This window comes from Siniperca chuatsi, linkage group LG10, assembly GCF_020085105.1.
Source record: "Siniperca chuatsi isolate FFG_IHB_CAS linkage group LG10, ASM2008510v1, whole genome shotgun sequence".
Taxonomy (NCBI): Eukaryota; Metazoa; Chordata; class Actinopteri; order Centrarchiformes; family Sinipercidae; genus Siniperca; species Siniperca chuatsi.
Genome location: NC_058051.1, coordinates 1733186 through 1750114, shown reverse-complemented (window position 1 = coordinate 1750114; position 16929 = coordinate 1733186). Strand labels below are relative to the sequence as shown.

The 16929-nt window shown below is 44.2% G+C and overlaps 1 protein-coding gene and 1 long non-coding RNA gene across 8 annotated transcripts in view; one reads left to right on the top strand and one right to left on the bottom strand.

Moving 5' to 3' along the window:
- Window positions 1-16824, bottom strand: part of LOC122882484 — a 22112-nt gene extending 5288 nt beyond the window's left edge. Inside the window, exon 1 of the long non-coding RNA XR_006379381.1 lies at window positions 16752-16824. This is a non-coding gene — a long non-coding RNA (uncharacterized LOC122882484). The remainder of the gene's footprint in view (window positions 1-16751) is intronic.
- The window catches only part of LOC122882481 (tumor necrosis factor receptor superfamily member 14-like), a 27427-nt gene extending 10498 nt beyond the window's left edge, over window positions 1-16929 (top strand). The window contains exons 3-12 of one of the 7 annotated variants that reach the window (XM_044209910.1): window positions 9541-9592; window positions 12007-12150; window positions 12483-12576; window positions 12927-13052; window positions 13450-13605; window positions 15259-15346; window positions 15448-15623; window positions 15739-15770; window positions 15888-15947; window positions 16075-16929. In XM_044209910.1, coding sequence (XP_044065845.1) covers window positions 12082-12150; window positions 12483-12576; window positions 12927-13052; window positions 13450-13605; window positions 15259-15346; window positions 15448-15623; window positions 15739-15770; window positions 15888-15926 — 780 coding nt within the window. In that variant the 5' untranslated portion in view covers window positions 9541-9592; window positions 12007-12081 and the 3' untranslated portion in view covers window positions 15927-15947; window positions 16075-16929. The other 6 variants (XM_044209908.1, XM_044209907.1, XM_044209906.1 and 3 more) reach the window with 6 other exon arrangements.

The window sequence follows — 16929 nt, the reverse complement described above, 5'->3', positions numbered from 1 at the left end:
AGTACGGGAACAATAATTCAAACGCACCCTTCCGAGCACTGTGTGTGTTTAGGAAATAAAGATGTGTACGGTTATTACGGTATGCCAGAGTTAGAGAACTACCTAGTGCTTTTTTGACCTGCTGCTGTCCGTGTTGTTGGAATAAAACTGAACATCATGAAACATCACGACTTATGTTGTCTGTCATTTTACTTGTGAGATTTTTACAAGAAACGCCTGCCTGCCAAAACCCCACAGCACTCGATATCAGCTGCAGATGTCAGCTGCAGCAGAAGCTTACGTTAGCCAGCAGAAACAGTTTTGGAAAGGCAGCGTGGTTCCCTCCAGCACGGATTAACAATCCACAGATAGGTGCTGGGCACAAACACACTGGACCAATTTAGAAGCAATTTATAAGAAAACTAACTGTTGTTTATGTTGACCCAACGTTAGCAGATGTGTTTTCTTGTTGGAAATGTAATCGTGGCAAATTGTTCAATGTGGGTTTTGGCAGCCAGCTGCTGTCCCCACTACTGCGTAGTGGCACTGAATCTTTTGGTGGTGCGGTGTACCAGACAGGATCGGCCTACTTTCACCCCTGTGGCTACCAATGTTATGTGATTTTATTCTATCTATGTTAGGTTATTGTACTGCACTTTGGTCAACTTTGTATGTTTTTAAATGTGCTTTATAAATAAACTTGATTTGATTTGATATGTTAAAGGAGGCAAGAGCTGTTTTTGACAGTTAACTGTGTGTTTGCAATAATAATAATAATAATTCTAGTTGATTTACATAGGACTTATTTATATTGCAATATTTATCAATCTATGCATGAGTCCCAGGTCTCCACTGACCCTAGGACCACCCCTGCATGTAGGATGTAATACTGCATAATGTCTGTTGTATACAGTACAGAAATCTTCTTCGACTGAGTAACTAAAAAGGCCTGCTGATGGTAGATGTCCTTATTATGTCATATCATTATGTGTGTATAAAATGATGTCCAGGGTCTTAGGAGACAGATAACAGCAATCCAACGTCACAATGGTACTGTTCACATCCAGCAGCCACAGCATGAATCTGGTTGTTTCTTACTGATATGGCGACTATGGCGCTCATGATGACAATTGACAATTGATCGCTTTTTCCCATGTAGTACTACCACAGCTGTCATGTCTACATAGAATGGCATCAGTGGAACAGATTCATCACCTGCTACTTTCCAACAAAGCTCAAGTAATACAGTTCATGTGGCTGCTACAGCTCCACAGTCAGGAGCATTTTTAAAATCATCAGTTGTATACATCATTTTGAATGTGACTGGACCATACAGCACAGCTCTGTGCATATGTATACATGGAAAATAAGTTAGGGCTGGGCGATAACACAGCATTTGGTTTCAATCTGATACCAAGTAATACATCGATAGCGATACTTTCTATTATCATTAAAGTCTTCCTGCGTAGCACTGAATGTTGAAACTGGATCGTGAGGTCCAGAATCTGTCCAGAATCAGAATCAGAATCAGAAATCCTTTATTGATCCCCGTAGGGAAACTCTTTGTTACAGCAGCTCGCCTTTACGTCAGTGCACACAGGAGAAAGTGCTAGAAAACAATATGATACACTATAAACACTATAAAACAGGTCAGACAATAAATTAAGTATCATGTCGGTATAAGTATAAGATAAACTAAGTCCGAGTACCAAGTGGGTTTACTGGTTGATGATGAAAGTACAGTATAAAATACAGTGTCACCACATATGTAATAAGTAATAGTAATAATAAGCGGAGCTTCATGTACTGTCAAGAGTAATAGAGGTATATGATATCAATACAATAAATAAGAAAAACTAACATGGGAAAACTAATATTGCACGGGAGTAGTACACAGAATATTGCACAATTATTATTAATTATGGCGGAGATGATATCTGTCCAGAATCATCCAGTATGAACTCATTCTTCAGGAACTGGGCTGGAAGAAAATCCCACTTACACACAGTAGTGCCGAAAATATTAGTTGCTGTGTAAATATTTCCCCATGTATAATCAGGTGCAGGTGTATCAAATAGCCACAACATAAAAAAAGATGTTAATATTGATGAGATCTACAAAACAAACGTACCACCTGTCCTGTTTCATAAATAAATATTGCCTTTATATTACAGGGTCACATTTAAATGTTCAGTTAAGAACAGAAGACTAACTTGGACAGGGCTAAAGAAGGGGTGCAGAAATGTTAGTGACATTATGATATAACAGTGTGACAGTTTGAATTCGATTTATAGTTTTATGTATTAAAGTTTGTTTAGTCTGTGTGTGCTGGAGGACAGGCAACATCTGCATGTGTACCCTCATTTGAAATGAAAACAGATCTTAGAGTTCTTATTGGCGTCTTAGAGGACAGAAAAAGGTCCCCGAGCTCTGTACGCAACATGTGCAAATGCAGAACATAACACAAGTTATACAAGTACACTTAGTCACTGCGCCAGCCCGCATGCTGCCTGTTGCTGTAGCTCCGTCTCGTCGTCTTACTTTTTCCAACTTTAACTTTACTTTTTTCTTCCAAACTTTTGTAACTTGTGTGTAAGTGTAATTTAAACTACGCTCTTTGCGAAAATGAGGGTAGAAAGTGTTTTTGTACTTTTTTTCGCCGTGGAATTTCTTCTTCTGCTACTCGGTCGGGGCACCGCTGCAGATCAGCTGTTTGGCCGCATTGTTTACACCAGGGAACAGCTGATCGCGCTGAAGCCGGGCAGCATGGCGCCCAGGACAACCGATGTCCCCGCTGAGATCTGGAGGAGGACACACCGAGGATGCAGAGGTGGAACGAAGCGGCGAGGGAAGAGAGAGGGGTGCAGACAAAAGAGACTTAAGAATAAGAGATTTAAGCCGTGTCTGCCTTCTCTCGTAATGGGCAACGTGAGATCGCTGGCGAATAAAATGGACGAGCTAACAGCGTTAGCCCGGAGTCAGACGGAGTTCCGTGAGTGTAGTTTGATGTGCTTCTCAGAGACATGGCTACACCAGGATATCCTGGATCATAACGTTTCCATCGACGGCTTTCAGACTGTTCGGACCGACAGGGATCACACCGGGAGCGGTAAGCGGAGGCGGCGGGCTTGCTGTTCTGGTCAACAACAGATGGTGTAACCCTGGTCACATTACCATCAAGCAGAGTATCTGTAGCCCGGACACTGAACTGTTAGCTGCGGGACTCCGGCCATATTATCTGCCACGTGAATTTTCACATGCCATTGTTGTGGCTGTTTACATCCCCCCCTCTGCTAACCCAGCATCGGCGTGCAACACCATTCACACCGCCATAGCACAACTACAGACTCAACACCCGAGTGCACTCATTTTAATCTCGGGTGACTTCAACCGTGTCAGTGTTTCAACAACACTGACTAATTTCACCCAGTATGTGAGCTGTCCTACTAGAGAGGAGAGGACACTGGACCTGCTGTATGCCAACGTTAAGGACGCATACAGCTCTTCCCCCCTCCCCCCTCTGGGTAGGTCAGACCACAACCTGGTTCACCTCAAACCTTGCTATGTGCCTCTGGTTAAAAGGCAGCCTGTGACCACAAGGACAGTGAGGAGATGGTCAGGGGAGGCCTATGAGACACTGCAGGAATGTTTCGAAGTGACAAACTGGGATGCACTCTGTGAGCCTCATGGAGAGGACATTGACGGGCTCACTGAGTGCATCACTGGCTACATTAACTTCTGTGTGGACTGCAATGTCCCAACCAAGACGGTCCATTGTTACCCAAATAACAAACCGTGGGTAACAAAAGACATCAAGGACATTCTAAATGCCAAGAGGAGGGCCTTTACTGATGGTAATAGGGAGGAGGTGAGGGCAATCCAGGCCGACCTGAAGGTGAAAATCAGGGAGGCCAAAGAGAAGTACAGGAGGAAGCTGGAGCGGAAACTCCAGCAGAACAACATGAGGGAGGTCTGGAGCGGCATGAAGACCATCACTGGCTTCAGACCGACTGGCAGCAGAGGAGTTGAAGGCAGCTTGGACAGGGCCAACGAACTGAATCTGTTCTTTAACAGATTCGACACACCGGCTCCTGCTCATCCCCCCTCTAACTCAGCTGCTGTCGGCCCTCAATCTCCTCTGAGTCCACTGCTCCCCCCTCCCCATCAGGCTAACGGCCCTCTCCAGACCGACGACTCCCCCTCCCCACCTGTAACTTCTGCTGTGTGCCTGACTGCTGACCAGGTGAGAGGACAGCTGATGAGGCTCCACTCGAACAAGGCTGCAGGCCCCGATGGCGTTAGCCCGGGTGCTAAAAGCCTGTGCCCCCAGCTTTGTGGAGTCCTTCAACACGTCTTTAACCTGAGCCTGAGTCTTCAAAGGGTCCCTGTTCTGTGGAAGACATCTTGCCTCGTTCCTGTGCCGAAGACGCCACGTCCCAGTGGCTCCAAGGACTACAGACCGGTGGCACTGACCTCCCACATAATGAAGACCCTGGAGAGACTAGTGCTGGAACAGCTGCGGCCCATGGTCAGACCCCTCCTGGATCCCCTTCAGTTCGCCTACCAGCCCGACTGGGAGTTGAGGACGCCATCATCTACCTGCTTAACCGCATCCACACCCACCTGGACAAGCCGGCAAGCACGGTGAGGATCATGTTTTTGACTTCTCCAGTGCTTTTAACACCATCCGGCCTGCCCTGCTGGGAGAGAAGCTGGCAGCGATGCAGGTGGGCGCCCCCTTGTGTCCTGGATTGTGGACTACCTGACTGGCAGACCACAGCATGTGCGGCTGCAGCACTGTGTGTCAGACAGCGTGGTCAGCAACACTGGGGCCCCTCAGGGGACTGTCCTCTCTCCCTTCCTCTTCACCATCTACACCACAGACTTCAGCTACCACACAGAGTCCTGCCACCTTCAGAAGTTTTCTGTTGACTCTGCTGTGGTGGGATGTGTCAGCGGTGGTGATGAGACGGAGTACAGGGCTGTGGTGGGTAACTTTGTTTCATGGTGTGAGCAGAACCATCTGCAGCTCAATGCGACAAAGTCAAAGGAGCTGATTGTGGATCTCACGGAGGCCCAGGCACCAGTGACCCCGGTTTCCATCCAGGGGTCAGTGTGGACATTGTGGAGGACTACAAGTACCTGGGAGTACACTTGGATAATAAACTGGACTGGACCAGGAACACTCAGGCTGTTTACAGGAAGGGCCAGAGCCGCCTCTATTTCCTGAGGAGGCTGAGGTCCTTCAACATCTGCCGGACAATGCTGAAGATGTTCTATGAGTCTGTGGTGGCCAGTGCTATCCTGTATGCTGTTGCATGCTGGGGCAGCAGGTTAAAGGTAGCGGACGCAAACAGACTGAACAAACTGATCCGTAAGGCCAGTAACATTGTGGGGTGGAGCTGGACTCTCTGGCGGTGGTGTCAGAGAGAGGAGGATGCTGGCCAAACTACACGCCATCTTGGACAGTGTCTCCCACCCGCTCCATGACGTGCTGGCTAAACAAAGGAGCACCTTCAGTGGAAGACTCATCCCACCAAAGAGCACCACAGAGCGCCACAGGAAGTCATTCCTGCCTGTGGCCATCAGACTATTTAACTCCTCCCTCTAAGGATTAGTCTGTTTGACCCTAGGTCACTAAACTGGACATTGAGCATTACATCTTAATAATAATTGTGCAATATTCTGTTTACTACTCAAGTGCAATATTAGTTTTCCCTTGTTAGTTTTTCTTATTACTGTTACGGATATACCTCAATTACTCTCGACAGTACATGCACCTCCGCTTTTACTATTATTTTTTACATAATTAGTGACATTGTATTTATACTGTACTTCACCATCTACCAGTAAACCCACTTGGTACTCGACACTTAGTTTATCTTATACTTATACCAACATGTTACTTAATTTATTTCTGACCTGTTTATAGTTTAAATTATCGTTTTCTCCTGTGTGCACTGACGTAAAGAAGAGCTACTGGAACAAAGAGTTTCCCTACGGGGATCAATAAAGTATTTCTGATTCTGATTCTGATTCTGATTCATGTCAGCATATCTCTGATGACACCAGAGTGTCTGCGTATTTAAGGAAATACAAGTCAACAAGATCATTAATGTGCAGGTCACTGATGAAGGAACCAAGAACTACAGTCTGTGGGGAAACAATCAGTTCACTGTGAGCACAAAGTCTCAGAAGTGAAAGTAAAGCAAGAGTAAAGTTAGGGGAATACCAGTATCTCTAAAAACAATGAAACCCAGAGGAAGGGCTCAACTTCCTTCAGAATAAAAGCTGAGAATGCTTTTGTTTTAATAAGAACTGTAACTTGGTGTCTAATTGTCACACCCATTAATGAAACCTCAGCAACTGGTGACAGAAAAATACTGAAAGTAGTACAACATGCAGCATTTTAGACTGTGGAGGCTACACATAATGGACTGACAATAAAACCAGTGAGCACTTTGTTTAGACACTACGTCACCTCTTTGATTTTAATAACACAGCAGACAAATGTGTAACTTTCCAAATGTTTGACGTGACAAAAGGCAAAGAATCGTACGAGGCATGTACAAATATCTGCAGGTATTGGTCCGACAACTAGTGAATGTGGTCTGTAATAATAATACACACCGACCTTTGAACTGTTTAGATTGCTGTGACTATGTGAAGTCATCAGTAGTGAGGAGGAAGGAAGGTGGACTTTGGTCAGAGGTGTCATTTACTGCACACTTCTCTTTCATTTCACTTTGCACCACAATTCGTTGCACTAATGGAAGAAGCTTCCATTTCAAAAGAGGTGAGTCCTGATTAAACTTGACTACTGTGCCTGTTGTTACACTGAGCATCAGTCCAGTTTTTGAGACACTGAAATGTAAGGCCAAGCAAAAGCTGTACAGTGCTCTGCAAATGTCATAGGCCACTGCAGTATGAAAAGGAAATGTGTGTAACATGAAGTAAAAATGTGCTGAAGTTAACTTTGACCAGTCTCTTAGTCGGGATGCTGACTCTAGTGCTGCGTTCAAAAACAAAATACCAACAGAGCCTTAATGCTTTGTTAATTTGTTCCCCAGCAGTCCTCATACCTCAGCAACAGCACTGGGCTTTGTCAGGTCTAACATGATATGTGAGCTCTGTCTGAGCTGGTGGCCTACTGGCAGTGTAATAATGTTTATCTGTTCTGCAGTTTGCCTTCAGTGAACAGTGAAGCAGATCCAAGTCTGTTTGTGAAAACTAACCAGTTGCCTTTGATGGAGAGAATAAAGCCCTGATGCAGAGACAGGATCGTCGTCCTCTGCACCTTTATGAGCCCTGTCATACACAAAGAATCAGAATCAGAATCAGAATCAGAAATACTTTATTGATCCCCGTAGGGAAACTCTTTGTTCCAGTAGCTCTTCTTTACGTCAGTGCAGGAGAAAACGATATTATACACTATACACAGGTCAGAAATAAATTAAGTAACATGTTGGTATAAGTATAAGATAAACTAAGTGTTGAGTACCAAGTGGGTTTACTGGTAGATGGTGAAGTACAGTATAAATACAATGTCACTAATTATGTAATAAATAATAGTAAAAGCGGAGGTGCATGTACTGTCGAGAGTAATTGAGGTATATCCGTAACAGTAATAAGAAAAACTAACAAGGGAAAACTAATATTGCACTTGAGTAGTAAACAGAATATTGCACAATTATTATTAATTATGGCGGAGATGTAATGCTCAATGTCCAGTTTAGTGACCTAGGGTCAAACAGACTAATCCTTAGAGGGAGGAGTTAAATAGTCTGATGGCCACAGGCAGGAATGACTTCCTGTGGCGCTCTGTGGTGCTCTTTGGTGGGATGAGTCTTCCGCTGCAGGTGCTCCTTTGCTTGACCAGCACGTCATGGAGCGGGTGGGAGACGCTGTCCAAGATGGCGTGTAGTTTGGCCAGCATCCTCCTCTCTGACACCACCGCCAGAGAGTCCAGCTCCACCCCCACAATGTTACTGGCCTTACGGATCAGTTTGTTCAGTCTGTTTGCGTCCGCTACCTTTAACCTGCTGCCCCAGCATGCAACAGCATACAGGATAGCACTGGCCACCACAGACTCATAGAACATCTTCAGCATTGTCCGGCAGATGTTGAAGGACCTCAGCCTCCTCAGGAAATAGAGGCGGCTCTGGCCCTTCCTGTAAACAGCCTGAGTGTTCTTGGTCCAGTCCAGTTTATTATCCAAGTGTACTCCCAGGTACTTGTAGTCCTCCACAATGTCCACACTGACCCCCTGGATGGAAACCGGGGTCACTGGTGCCTTGGCCCTCCGTAAATCCACAATCAGCTCCTTTGACTTTGTCGCATTGAGCTGCAGATGGTTCTGCTCGCACCATGAAACAAAGTTACCCACCACAGCCCTGTACTCCGTCTCATCACCACCGCTGATACATCCCACCACAGCAGAGTCAACAGAAAACTTCTGAAAGTGGCAGGACTCTGTGTGGTGGCTGAAGTCCGTGGTGTAGATGGTGAAGAGGAAGGGAGAGAGGACAGTCCCCTGAGGGGCCCCAGTGTTGCTGACCACGCTGTCCGACACACAGTGCTGCAGCCGCACATGCTGTGGTCTGCCAGTCAGGTAGTCCACAATCCAGGACACAAGGGGGGCGTCCACCTGCATCGCTGCCAGCTTCTCTCCCAGCAGGGCAGGCCGGATGGTGTTAAAAGCACTGGAGAAGTCAAAAAACATGATCCTCACCGTGCTTGCCGGCCTGTCCAGGTGGGTGTGGATGCGGTTAAGCAGGTAGATGATGGCGTCCTCAACTCCCAGTCGGGCTGGTAGGCGAACTGAAGGGGTCCAGGAGGGGTCTGACGATGGGCCGCAGCTGTTCCAGCACTAGTCTCTCCAGGGTCTTCATTATGTGGGAGGTCAGTGCCACCGGTCTGTAGTCCTTGGAGCCACTGGGACGTGGCGTCTTCGGCACAGGAACGAGGCAAGATGTCTTCCACAGAATGGGGACCCTTTGAAGACTCAGGCTCAGGTTAAAGACGTGTTGAAGGACTCCACAAAGCTGGGGGGCACAGGCTTTTAGCACCCCGGGGCTAACGCCATCGGGGCCTGCAGCCTTGTTCGAGTGGAGCCTCATCAGCTGTCCTCTCACCTGGTCAGCAGTCAGGCCCACAGCAGAAGTTACAGGTGGGGGAGGGGGGGAGTCGTTGGTCTGGAGTTCTCCATGTAAAGGTGTATAGCTGTCTACTTTAGGGGACCATCAGAAAGCATACCAGGGACGCAAGAGACATCTTCAAGCCTTCAGTCGGCCACTGCAGCTGCTCTCCTGCATTACATCTTTGTGATGCACTACTGATGGATACATTTGCATCCAAATCCTTTAATGCAACTGCAGCTGAAGTTTTGGTAGCCATTTATTTTATTGTATTGCTGGAAACAGAAACGAAACACAACATGGGCACTAATCACAAATGTTTGTTTTGTCAAAATGTCACCATTATACAGTGTATGGCTGACAGCTGTGTTTTTATTTTATTATTATTACAAATAATATTATTATATTTTATTTTACTTTGAAGGATCGGGACGGACAGTGGAGCTGCAGCAGCCTTAATGTGGCGCTGAAACCAGGTGAGTCGTTCGTCTTTTCTCTCGATATATTTCATTAAAGAAGTAACGCAGTAAAACTCTGCAGAGCCAGCTGCTGTTATATTACCGCTGAAAGTCCTGCAGCCCGGCTGCTGTGGGTCCAGATGTTCCGGTGAAACAAGAGCCGAGTGCAGCTAAAGAGAAACGGCCGGACTCTGGAAAGATTTCTGTTTAAACAGGATTCAACCTTCTTTGATCTTAGCAGCTCAAGAGTTATTAAATATTGATCCGATGAAGAAGGATTCTGTGGAAAGACTATTACATGTTCAGTTTCAGGGCCGTACACCAGAACAACTGAGTGTTTTTATGTATGTGCTTTACTTTCTGTTTTAAGGACTGAACTTGATAAAAACTGGACCAGGAGCGCGGTGCTCTGTAACAAACAGAACTGGCTGTCGTGTTTTCCAGGTCGGGGGAGAGAGACTAAGAACAAAGCTTTGAGTTATTATTTAGTTTCGGTTTAGTTTTGATTAATCGGCTCAAAGATGGCTGCAACTCCACCTCCTCGAGGAATGTGAAGTATTAACATGACTGGGTGTGGATTCATTTAGGCAACATATTCTTCATGACCCAGCCAGGTTTCAGTAAGACAGTTAGTCAGTATGACAGTCTGATATTAGTACCTCAGCAACAGCACTGGGCTTTGTCAGGTCTAACATGATATGTGAGCTCTGTCTGAGCTGGTGGCCTACTGGCAGTGTAATAATGTTTATCTGTTCTGCAGTTTGCCTTCAGTGAACAGTCAGTGTAGAGAGACAGGAAACGGGGGGGGGGAGACGGCCTGACATGCAGCAACGGAAGAGAAAGGGTGGTGGTTAAAAAGTACTGCTGTTATTCATAAGACCACAACAAGTCTCTTAACAGAAAAGGTAAATGTATGTAACTAATGAATCTCTGAGTCTAAACTCTGTTTGGTCAGAGCTTTCAGCTGCGTCTCAGTCTTTACTCAGCAAATGGAGCTGGGCTCAGGTTCATTAGGTCATCATCATACAAATATATTGTGTGTGTGTGTGTGTGTGTGTGTGTGTGTGTGTGTGAGCTTAGTATCATCGGGAGTGCTTTGGATAGGAAGCGCTGCATCCTAATGGCACAGCCCAGCTGTGGTCCAGATGTTCTGGTGAAACAAGAGCCGAGTGCAGCTAAAGAGACCAGACACTGGAAAGATTTCTGTTTAAACAGGATTCAACCTTCTTTGATCTTCAGTCTGTAGTTTCTGAACGTTTACAGTCAGGCCCGGTTCTTGCTCTGTCAGCACATAATCAATATTAAAGGACCCAGATCCAAATAGGGGCCAAGTGCCAGGTGGGTATAAGTATAAAATAAAATAGTGTGAAGTACCAAGTGGGTTTACTGGTTGATGATGATAATATGGTATAATAATACAATATAATATAAGTAATAAGTAGTGGTGCAACAGCAGTAATGGAGGTGTGAATAATAAATAGGAGAAACTAAATATTGCACAGGAATATTAACACAGAATATTATTTCAAGTATGGCAGAGATGTTAATGATCAATGTCCAGTTTAGTGACTTCGGGTCATACAGACCGACACTTAGAGGGAGGAGTTAAAGAGTTTGATGGCCACAGGCAGGAATGACTTCCTGTGGGGCTCTGTGGTGCATTGTGGGGGGATGAGTCTTTCACTGAAGGTGCTCCTTTGTTTGACCAGCGCGTCATGGAGCGGGTGGGAGACACTGTCCAAGATGGCATGTAGTTTGGATGTGCAGATGTTGAGCCCGCTCCTTGGCGGTGATGGGGGCTACCAGAGGATGCAGTAGGTCCAAGTCCAGTAGAGGAAAGAAGAGGACTGATGGGAGTCCAGGTGTGGCAGGGAGCCCGAATGCCTCTTCTCTGTCTGCCAGGCAAATGTGTTTGTTGTCGATTGACTGGCGGTGTTAAAAGATGCAGCACTGCAGCTTCATGGCATCCATCCAGTTCCTTAATCTCTGATCTAAGCTTGTTGGAGGCGTCCCTAAAAGGGCAGGTGGGGGTTAGTCCTTAACTTTGTCTCTGGAGACCTGGAGTCAAATAGTTTTAAATTTGATTCCAGACTTCACAGTGAGAATTTCATAAAAACTGAAAAACAGGGGATGCAAATCTCAGCAGCAGTAAAAGACATCTAGTGTGCAACACCCAAGGTAGCACTGGAGCAAAGCTCAGTGTCGCTCGCTGTAGAAAAACAGCAGCTCAGGCTGCTTTAAAGCGGTTCTGCACCCGGTCATGTGTGGACAGTTGAAACCTAAACATCAGGTTTCTCCAGCACAAATGTAGCTGTGTCAGCCAGGTTTCTCATTCACATGATGTTGAAGACGGCCGCTCGCTGCAGAAAGCTGGAAATAAACTGTTTGCTTAGCGGGTAGTGTAATCTCTACATGGATATGTTTTCTTTCAGTTTCCAGATGGCGTCCCTGTTTGGATTTTACATCTCACTTCATCCCAGATCTCAGTGAGATGACGTCTTCAGCCCATGAAAACTGTGATCCTGCCGTCCAAAATGATGTTGAGAGGAAAACCTCTGACGGCTGCAGCTTTGCTGGTAAAATCATGTTATTACTTTTTTTTTGCTTAGCAGCAATTCATATAACTCACCTGCAAAGGTGAAATGATGAACTCCTAATGATTCGTAGAACGAGCAGCAACATCTCAGTCGGTACTTTTAGCTGTCGTGGATGTGGTAATGTGGTTTTACTTTGTATCTTTTGGACATTAACTATCTGGGTGACTGAAACGGATCTACACAAACACAAAGTGCTGCCTGCTTTCTATCAGAGCTCATTTCAACAGCTTCTATCCATGGATTTGATTTGCAGTATGTTTTCATTTCAACAGGCTTCACTGAGACAGAAAACCTTTTCTTACTCTTCACAGATACTTGTGATGAATGTCTTCAGAGGACAGACCCTCACATGTCAGCGAGCAGAGTATCTGATAGAGAATGAATGCTGTCCAATGTGTCCTGCTGGTAAGATCCATCTGAATGTTAAAGGAATATCTCACTTTCAGTTACATACAGAGTCTTTCTGTTATACTGCCAGGTGCCAGCAGTGATTACCAGAATCAAGCACTTGTGTGCAGATCAGTGGAGTCAGTCTTACTCCCACGGTTGGTGCTGTTTATGTTCACAGGTGAAACGTATCGGTGAACTTCCTGCATCTGACTGGAGTTTTATTCCGACAGTAAAAGAATGACTCTGTAGTAGACAGCAGTGTGTGCCGAGCTCACAACGTGCGCTTTACCCTCAAGATTATACACTTTGATTTAATAGAAACATTATGTTGCATGAAATTAAATTGTTGGTTTTCTTTTCAACAGGAAGTCGAGTTAAAACAGATTGCACAGAGTTCAGAAGTACTTCCTGTCTGCCCTGCGTAGAGAAAACCTTCATGAATCAGCCTACTGGACGTAGACAATGTTTTCCCTGTACAAACTGTGATGCAGGTAGATTTCTGTTAATATTTCCTAATTATTAGTAGAAACTTATGACCAAGCCTACAGTTAAAGGCAGTAAGTTGGCTTATTACGGCAGGTCCCACTGTTAATGCTGTGTAAGAACTGAGGAAACTGTTGAAGACAATGTCATTGCAAAGATGCAGAGACTCATTTTGACGAGTTTACTGCACATTACTGATTTTGCACTGATGAAAATGACAGACTGCATGCAGAAACAAAGGACAAGACAAGTCAGTTATGCAGATGATATATATATTCATAACTTGGAGAAACTATTATTTCACATATACTAAAGATGTCATAAAAATTAGCATGTTGCTCTCTAGTAGATTAAACAGAATAAAAGTTTAGTATCTCCATATGTAACCTCCACATGTGTTGACAGGTTCTGGTTTAAAGACAAAGACGTCATGTACAACAACATCAGGTGCAGTTTGTGAACCACTGGAGGGATTCTACTGTGTGGACTCTGCAGACGGCGGCTGTGCGGCCGCACAGAAACACACAAGCTGTCGACCAGGACAATACATCCGTCAGAAAGGTTGGTTTTCTTGTGCTGACTTTAAGGTTATAGGTATAGTTTAAGTTTTAAAGTTCAGGGAAACTGACCTCATCGACAACTTGCTCATTAAAGCTGCAAGTGGTGATTTCTGACCACTAGATGGCAGAACAGAAGCACCACAATAAATTTGTAGAAAGCGCTAAGTTCAGACCAGTTGAGTCATCCAGTCAGCCTGTAGCCGTCAATGAGGGAACTTTCAGATGGTCAACCGACTGAGTAAAACCACTGAAGCTGATTAGTTACAGTGTGCAGTGCATGTAAAGTAACAAAAACATAATTTAAATAGATTCGTGTACAAAAACTCTGTAAAATCCAAGATACTACCTGGGATATGCTCCATCTTGGCTTTTACATTGGCTCTATTCGGTATAGATCGCTCCTGGGAAATGGTGTGAAAATGGGTTGGGTTGTGTTTAAGATTTTTCCAACATAAAACTGGCGGGAATACGTGAATGGGAGCAGAAGCTCCGCACTATTAGAAGCAGACTGAGAAAAAGTCCCAAAGTGAAACCTGTGGATCACTTTCTCAAATGCTCCATGCTTTACCAGATACTGTATTTGAACGTTTTCATCCACATTTACTGGCATGTTTAGTAACTGGGGCTGCTGTTCTGACCAACGTACGCTGCAGGTGTATTTAGAGGTCGCAGGTGTCTAAACAACACCTGCTGTTTTTGGCCTGAAAGGCGAGAAAGAAAAAGCTCCTGTGCCTCTTTAGTTGTGAACTTCTCGCCCTGCTGCAGCAGCTCCAACAGTCTCTTCACATTAACCATATGGTATGGTTTGACAAAAGCTTCGTAGCACGAGGTCTACTAGGTGGAAATCACTTAAACCACATCTTGTGGCTTTCAGCAGCGAAAGCACGAAAGTCCGATCCCATGCTTATATTTACCTTCTGTAAATGTTGGTTAGATATGTATCAGGTGCACTGAAATCACGGCTTTAGCCACTTAATGGCACACCTTCTTTTTCAAGAGTTACTTGATCCAAATACTGAAGGTTCTGGTTCAGAAATATGAAGTTTCTGAGCTTAAATTATTTATGATATTAAGGAAAGATTAACTGGGAGAAAGCGACTCCTGAAACTGACGTGGACAACACTGGTTCAAGAGCAGACAAAAGCAGAAGAATCTGGTTCTTTCTGTTGGGATCATTTGTTTTATTTCGTGGTAAAAACATAGTTTTCTCTTCATAAATCACTTTCCTCGTTTTCATGTTATTACGACCGTTACCCAGACAGATGGATGTTACACTGGCCAGAAGACAAAAGTTTAAACTGCTGTGTTGAACTGCAAGTTATGTCATTTCCTGACAATCTAGTTGTTAACTGGCATCAACATATTAGTACTATTATTTAAGATTATATATAATATGATTCCTCCTTTACAGTGAATCAAAATCCCATCTTGCTCTGTGATTATGAGAAAAGAGCTGCACTACAACATCTCATCATACTTCAAAGAATTCATTTTTCCTGAAATATCAAAACTTTAAACAAAGAAATGTTTTTTTAAATCTACAGAAATTAAATCAGACATGTCTGATGAAGTGTAATGATGTCATATAACACTTTGATCCCTTCATAATATGTACGCTGAACTGGTTCAATATATCTCATTTGTATTGGTACAGGAACAGCGTTAAGAGACACAGAGTGCTCTGACTGCAGTGGGGGGACATTTTCAGATGGGACATTTACATCCTGTCGGCCACACACACAGTAAGAGAAGCTTCACATCAGACACCTGAATTCTTCCAACAGCAGTGAATTCATGGTTTCCTACAAATGTTCCTGTAAAAAATGTCCCTCTATCATTCCAGATGTGGATCAATAAATCTTCAGCTGGTGAGAGCAGGAACTGCTTCAGCTGATGCTGAATGTGGAGAAAAAAGTTCAAACACGACAGGAACTGGGATCATTGTTGCTGCTGCTGTTGTTGGGCTTTTTTTATTAATTGGAGCGTCTGTAGCTGTATGGTTCATAAAGAAGAAAAACAGTAAGATTTGCATTTCAAAAATAAAAACCTGATAATGTTTTTGATAGATATTAATATTGTCTGTCACATCATGAAGTTGTTGATTAAGGAGTTTGTTGGTAATGTTTTATTACAGAAAGAATAACAAATGCAGAAAATCCCCAACAGGTATGTTTTATTCTCCCTTTACTGTTATTACTGCGTCCATTTCACTGTATGTACAGTACAAAGTAGGAATGATGTAATTAAATGATGTCACTCATTTATCAATATTTCACAAAACAGCAACTTCTGAGTGGAGAAGAAACATCAGGGATGATTTGAAACAGATGTTCACAGCTGCAGGTAAGACAGCAGTGTCTTCCACACTGAAATGTTCACTGACTGAGGACTGTCTGACTGAGCTACACTCTCTGATGTCTTTACAAATGTACCAGATGTTTCTGTTTAAACTAAATGTTTCTCTCCTCAGGATGTGACAGTTCATTAATAGACATGCAGACAGTGTTTTGTACACTGTGGAGTGAATGTGCTCTAGAATCCAGTCATAATCCAGTTGGATGCTGGCACATTGTCTTTGCAGTGTACAGAAATGAAACAGTCCCAGCTGAAGGTCCTGCACTGTGCTACAAGCTGAACCCGTCCTCTACAGAACTGCTGGTCTACAGTCTGGATCATTATCTCACACAGATGTTACTGTACAGAGACTGAAGTCACACCGCTACAGACTTCCAGCGAATCGTCTTCCTGTAACTGTACATGTAGGCTTTCTTCTTCTTCTCTGGTGGTCAGAGAGCTCACAGCTGGATCTGAACACCTGGCAGGCTGAAACTGGACTTTAACTGTCATGAACAAGAACAAACAGCTGGAACAGAAGACGGATACGACGAGTCCTGAACTGCAACATGATGGTCACTCTGATCAAAAGCAGAGAGGCTGGATAGTGTGCACTGTGCACGTCCAACCCCAGGTGGGTACAGGTGCAGCAGCAAAGCAGCGTATGGTAGAGAGAGAGGTAGTCCACATGCTGAACATCGCAGCTTCCCAAGAGATTCATTAGACAGAAGGTTGATCAGGTGAAAAAATGCCTTTATAGTTGAAACATTCCTCATTAAACTCCTGGGAGCCTGTGATATTCAGCATGTGGACCTTTTTCTGTCAAAGAGTTGAAATTGTATCTCACTGCTGACTCAGCTGATAAAAACAGAACACTAGGTATTATATGAATTACATGTGCTGATGTTTGTTTAAATCTAATGCTCCCTGTAGTTGGTTCAAACATCATTAATCATTATTTTGTAATATAAAATAAAGTTTTTGTAAAGAA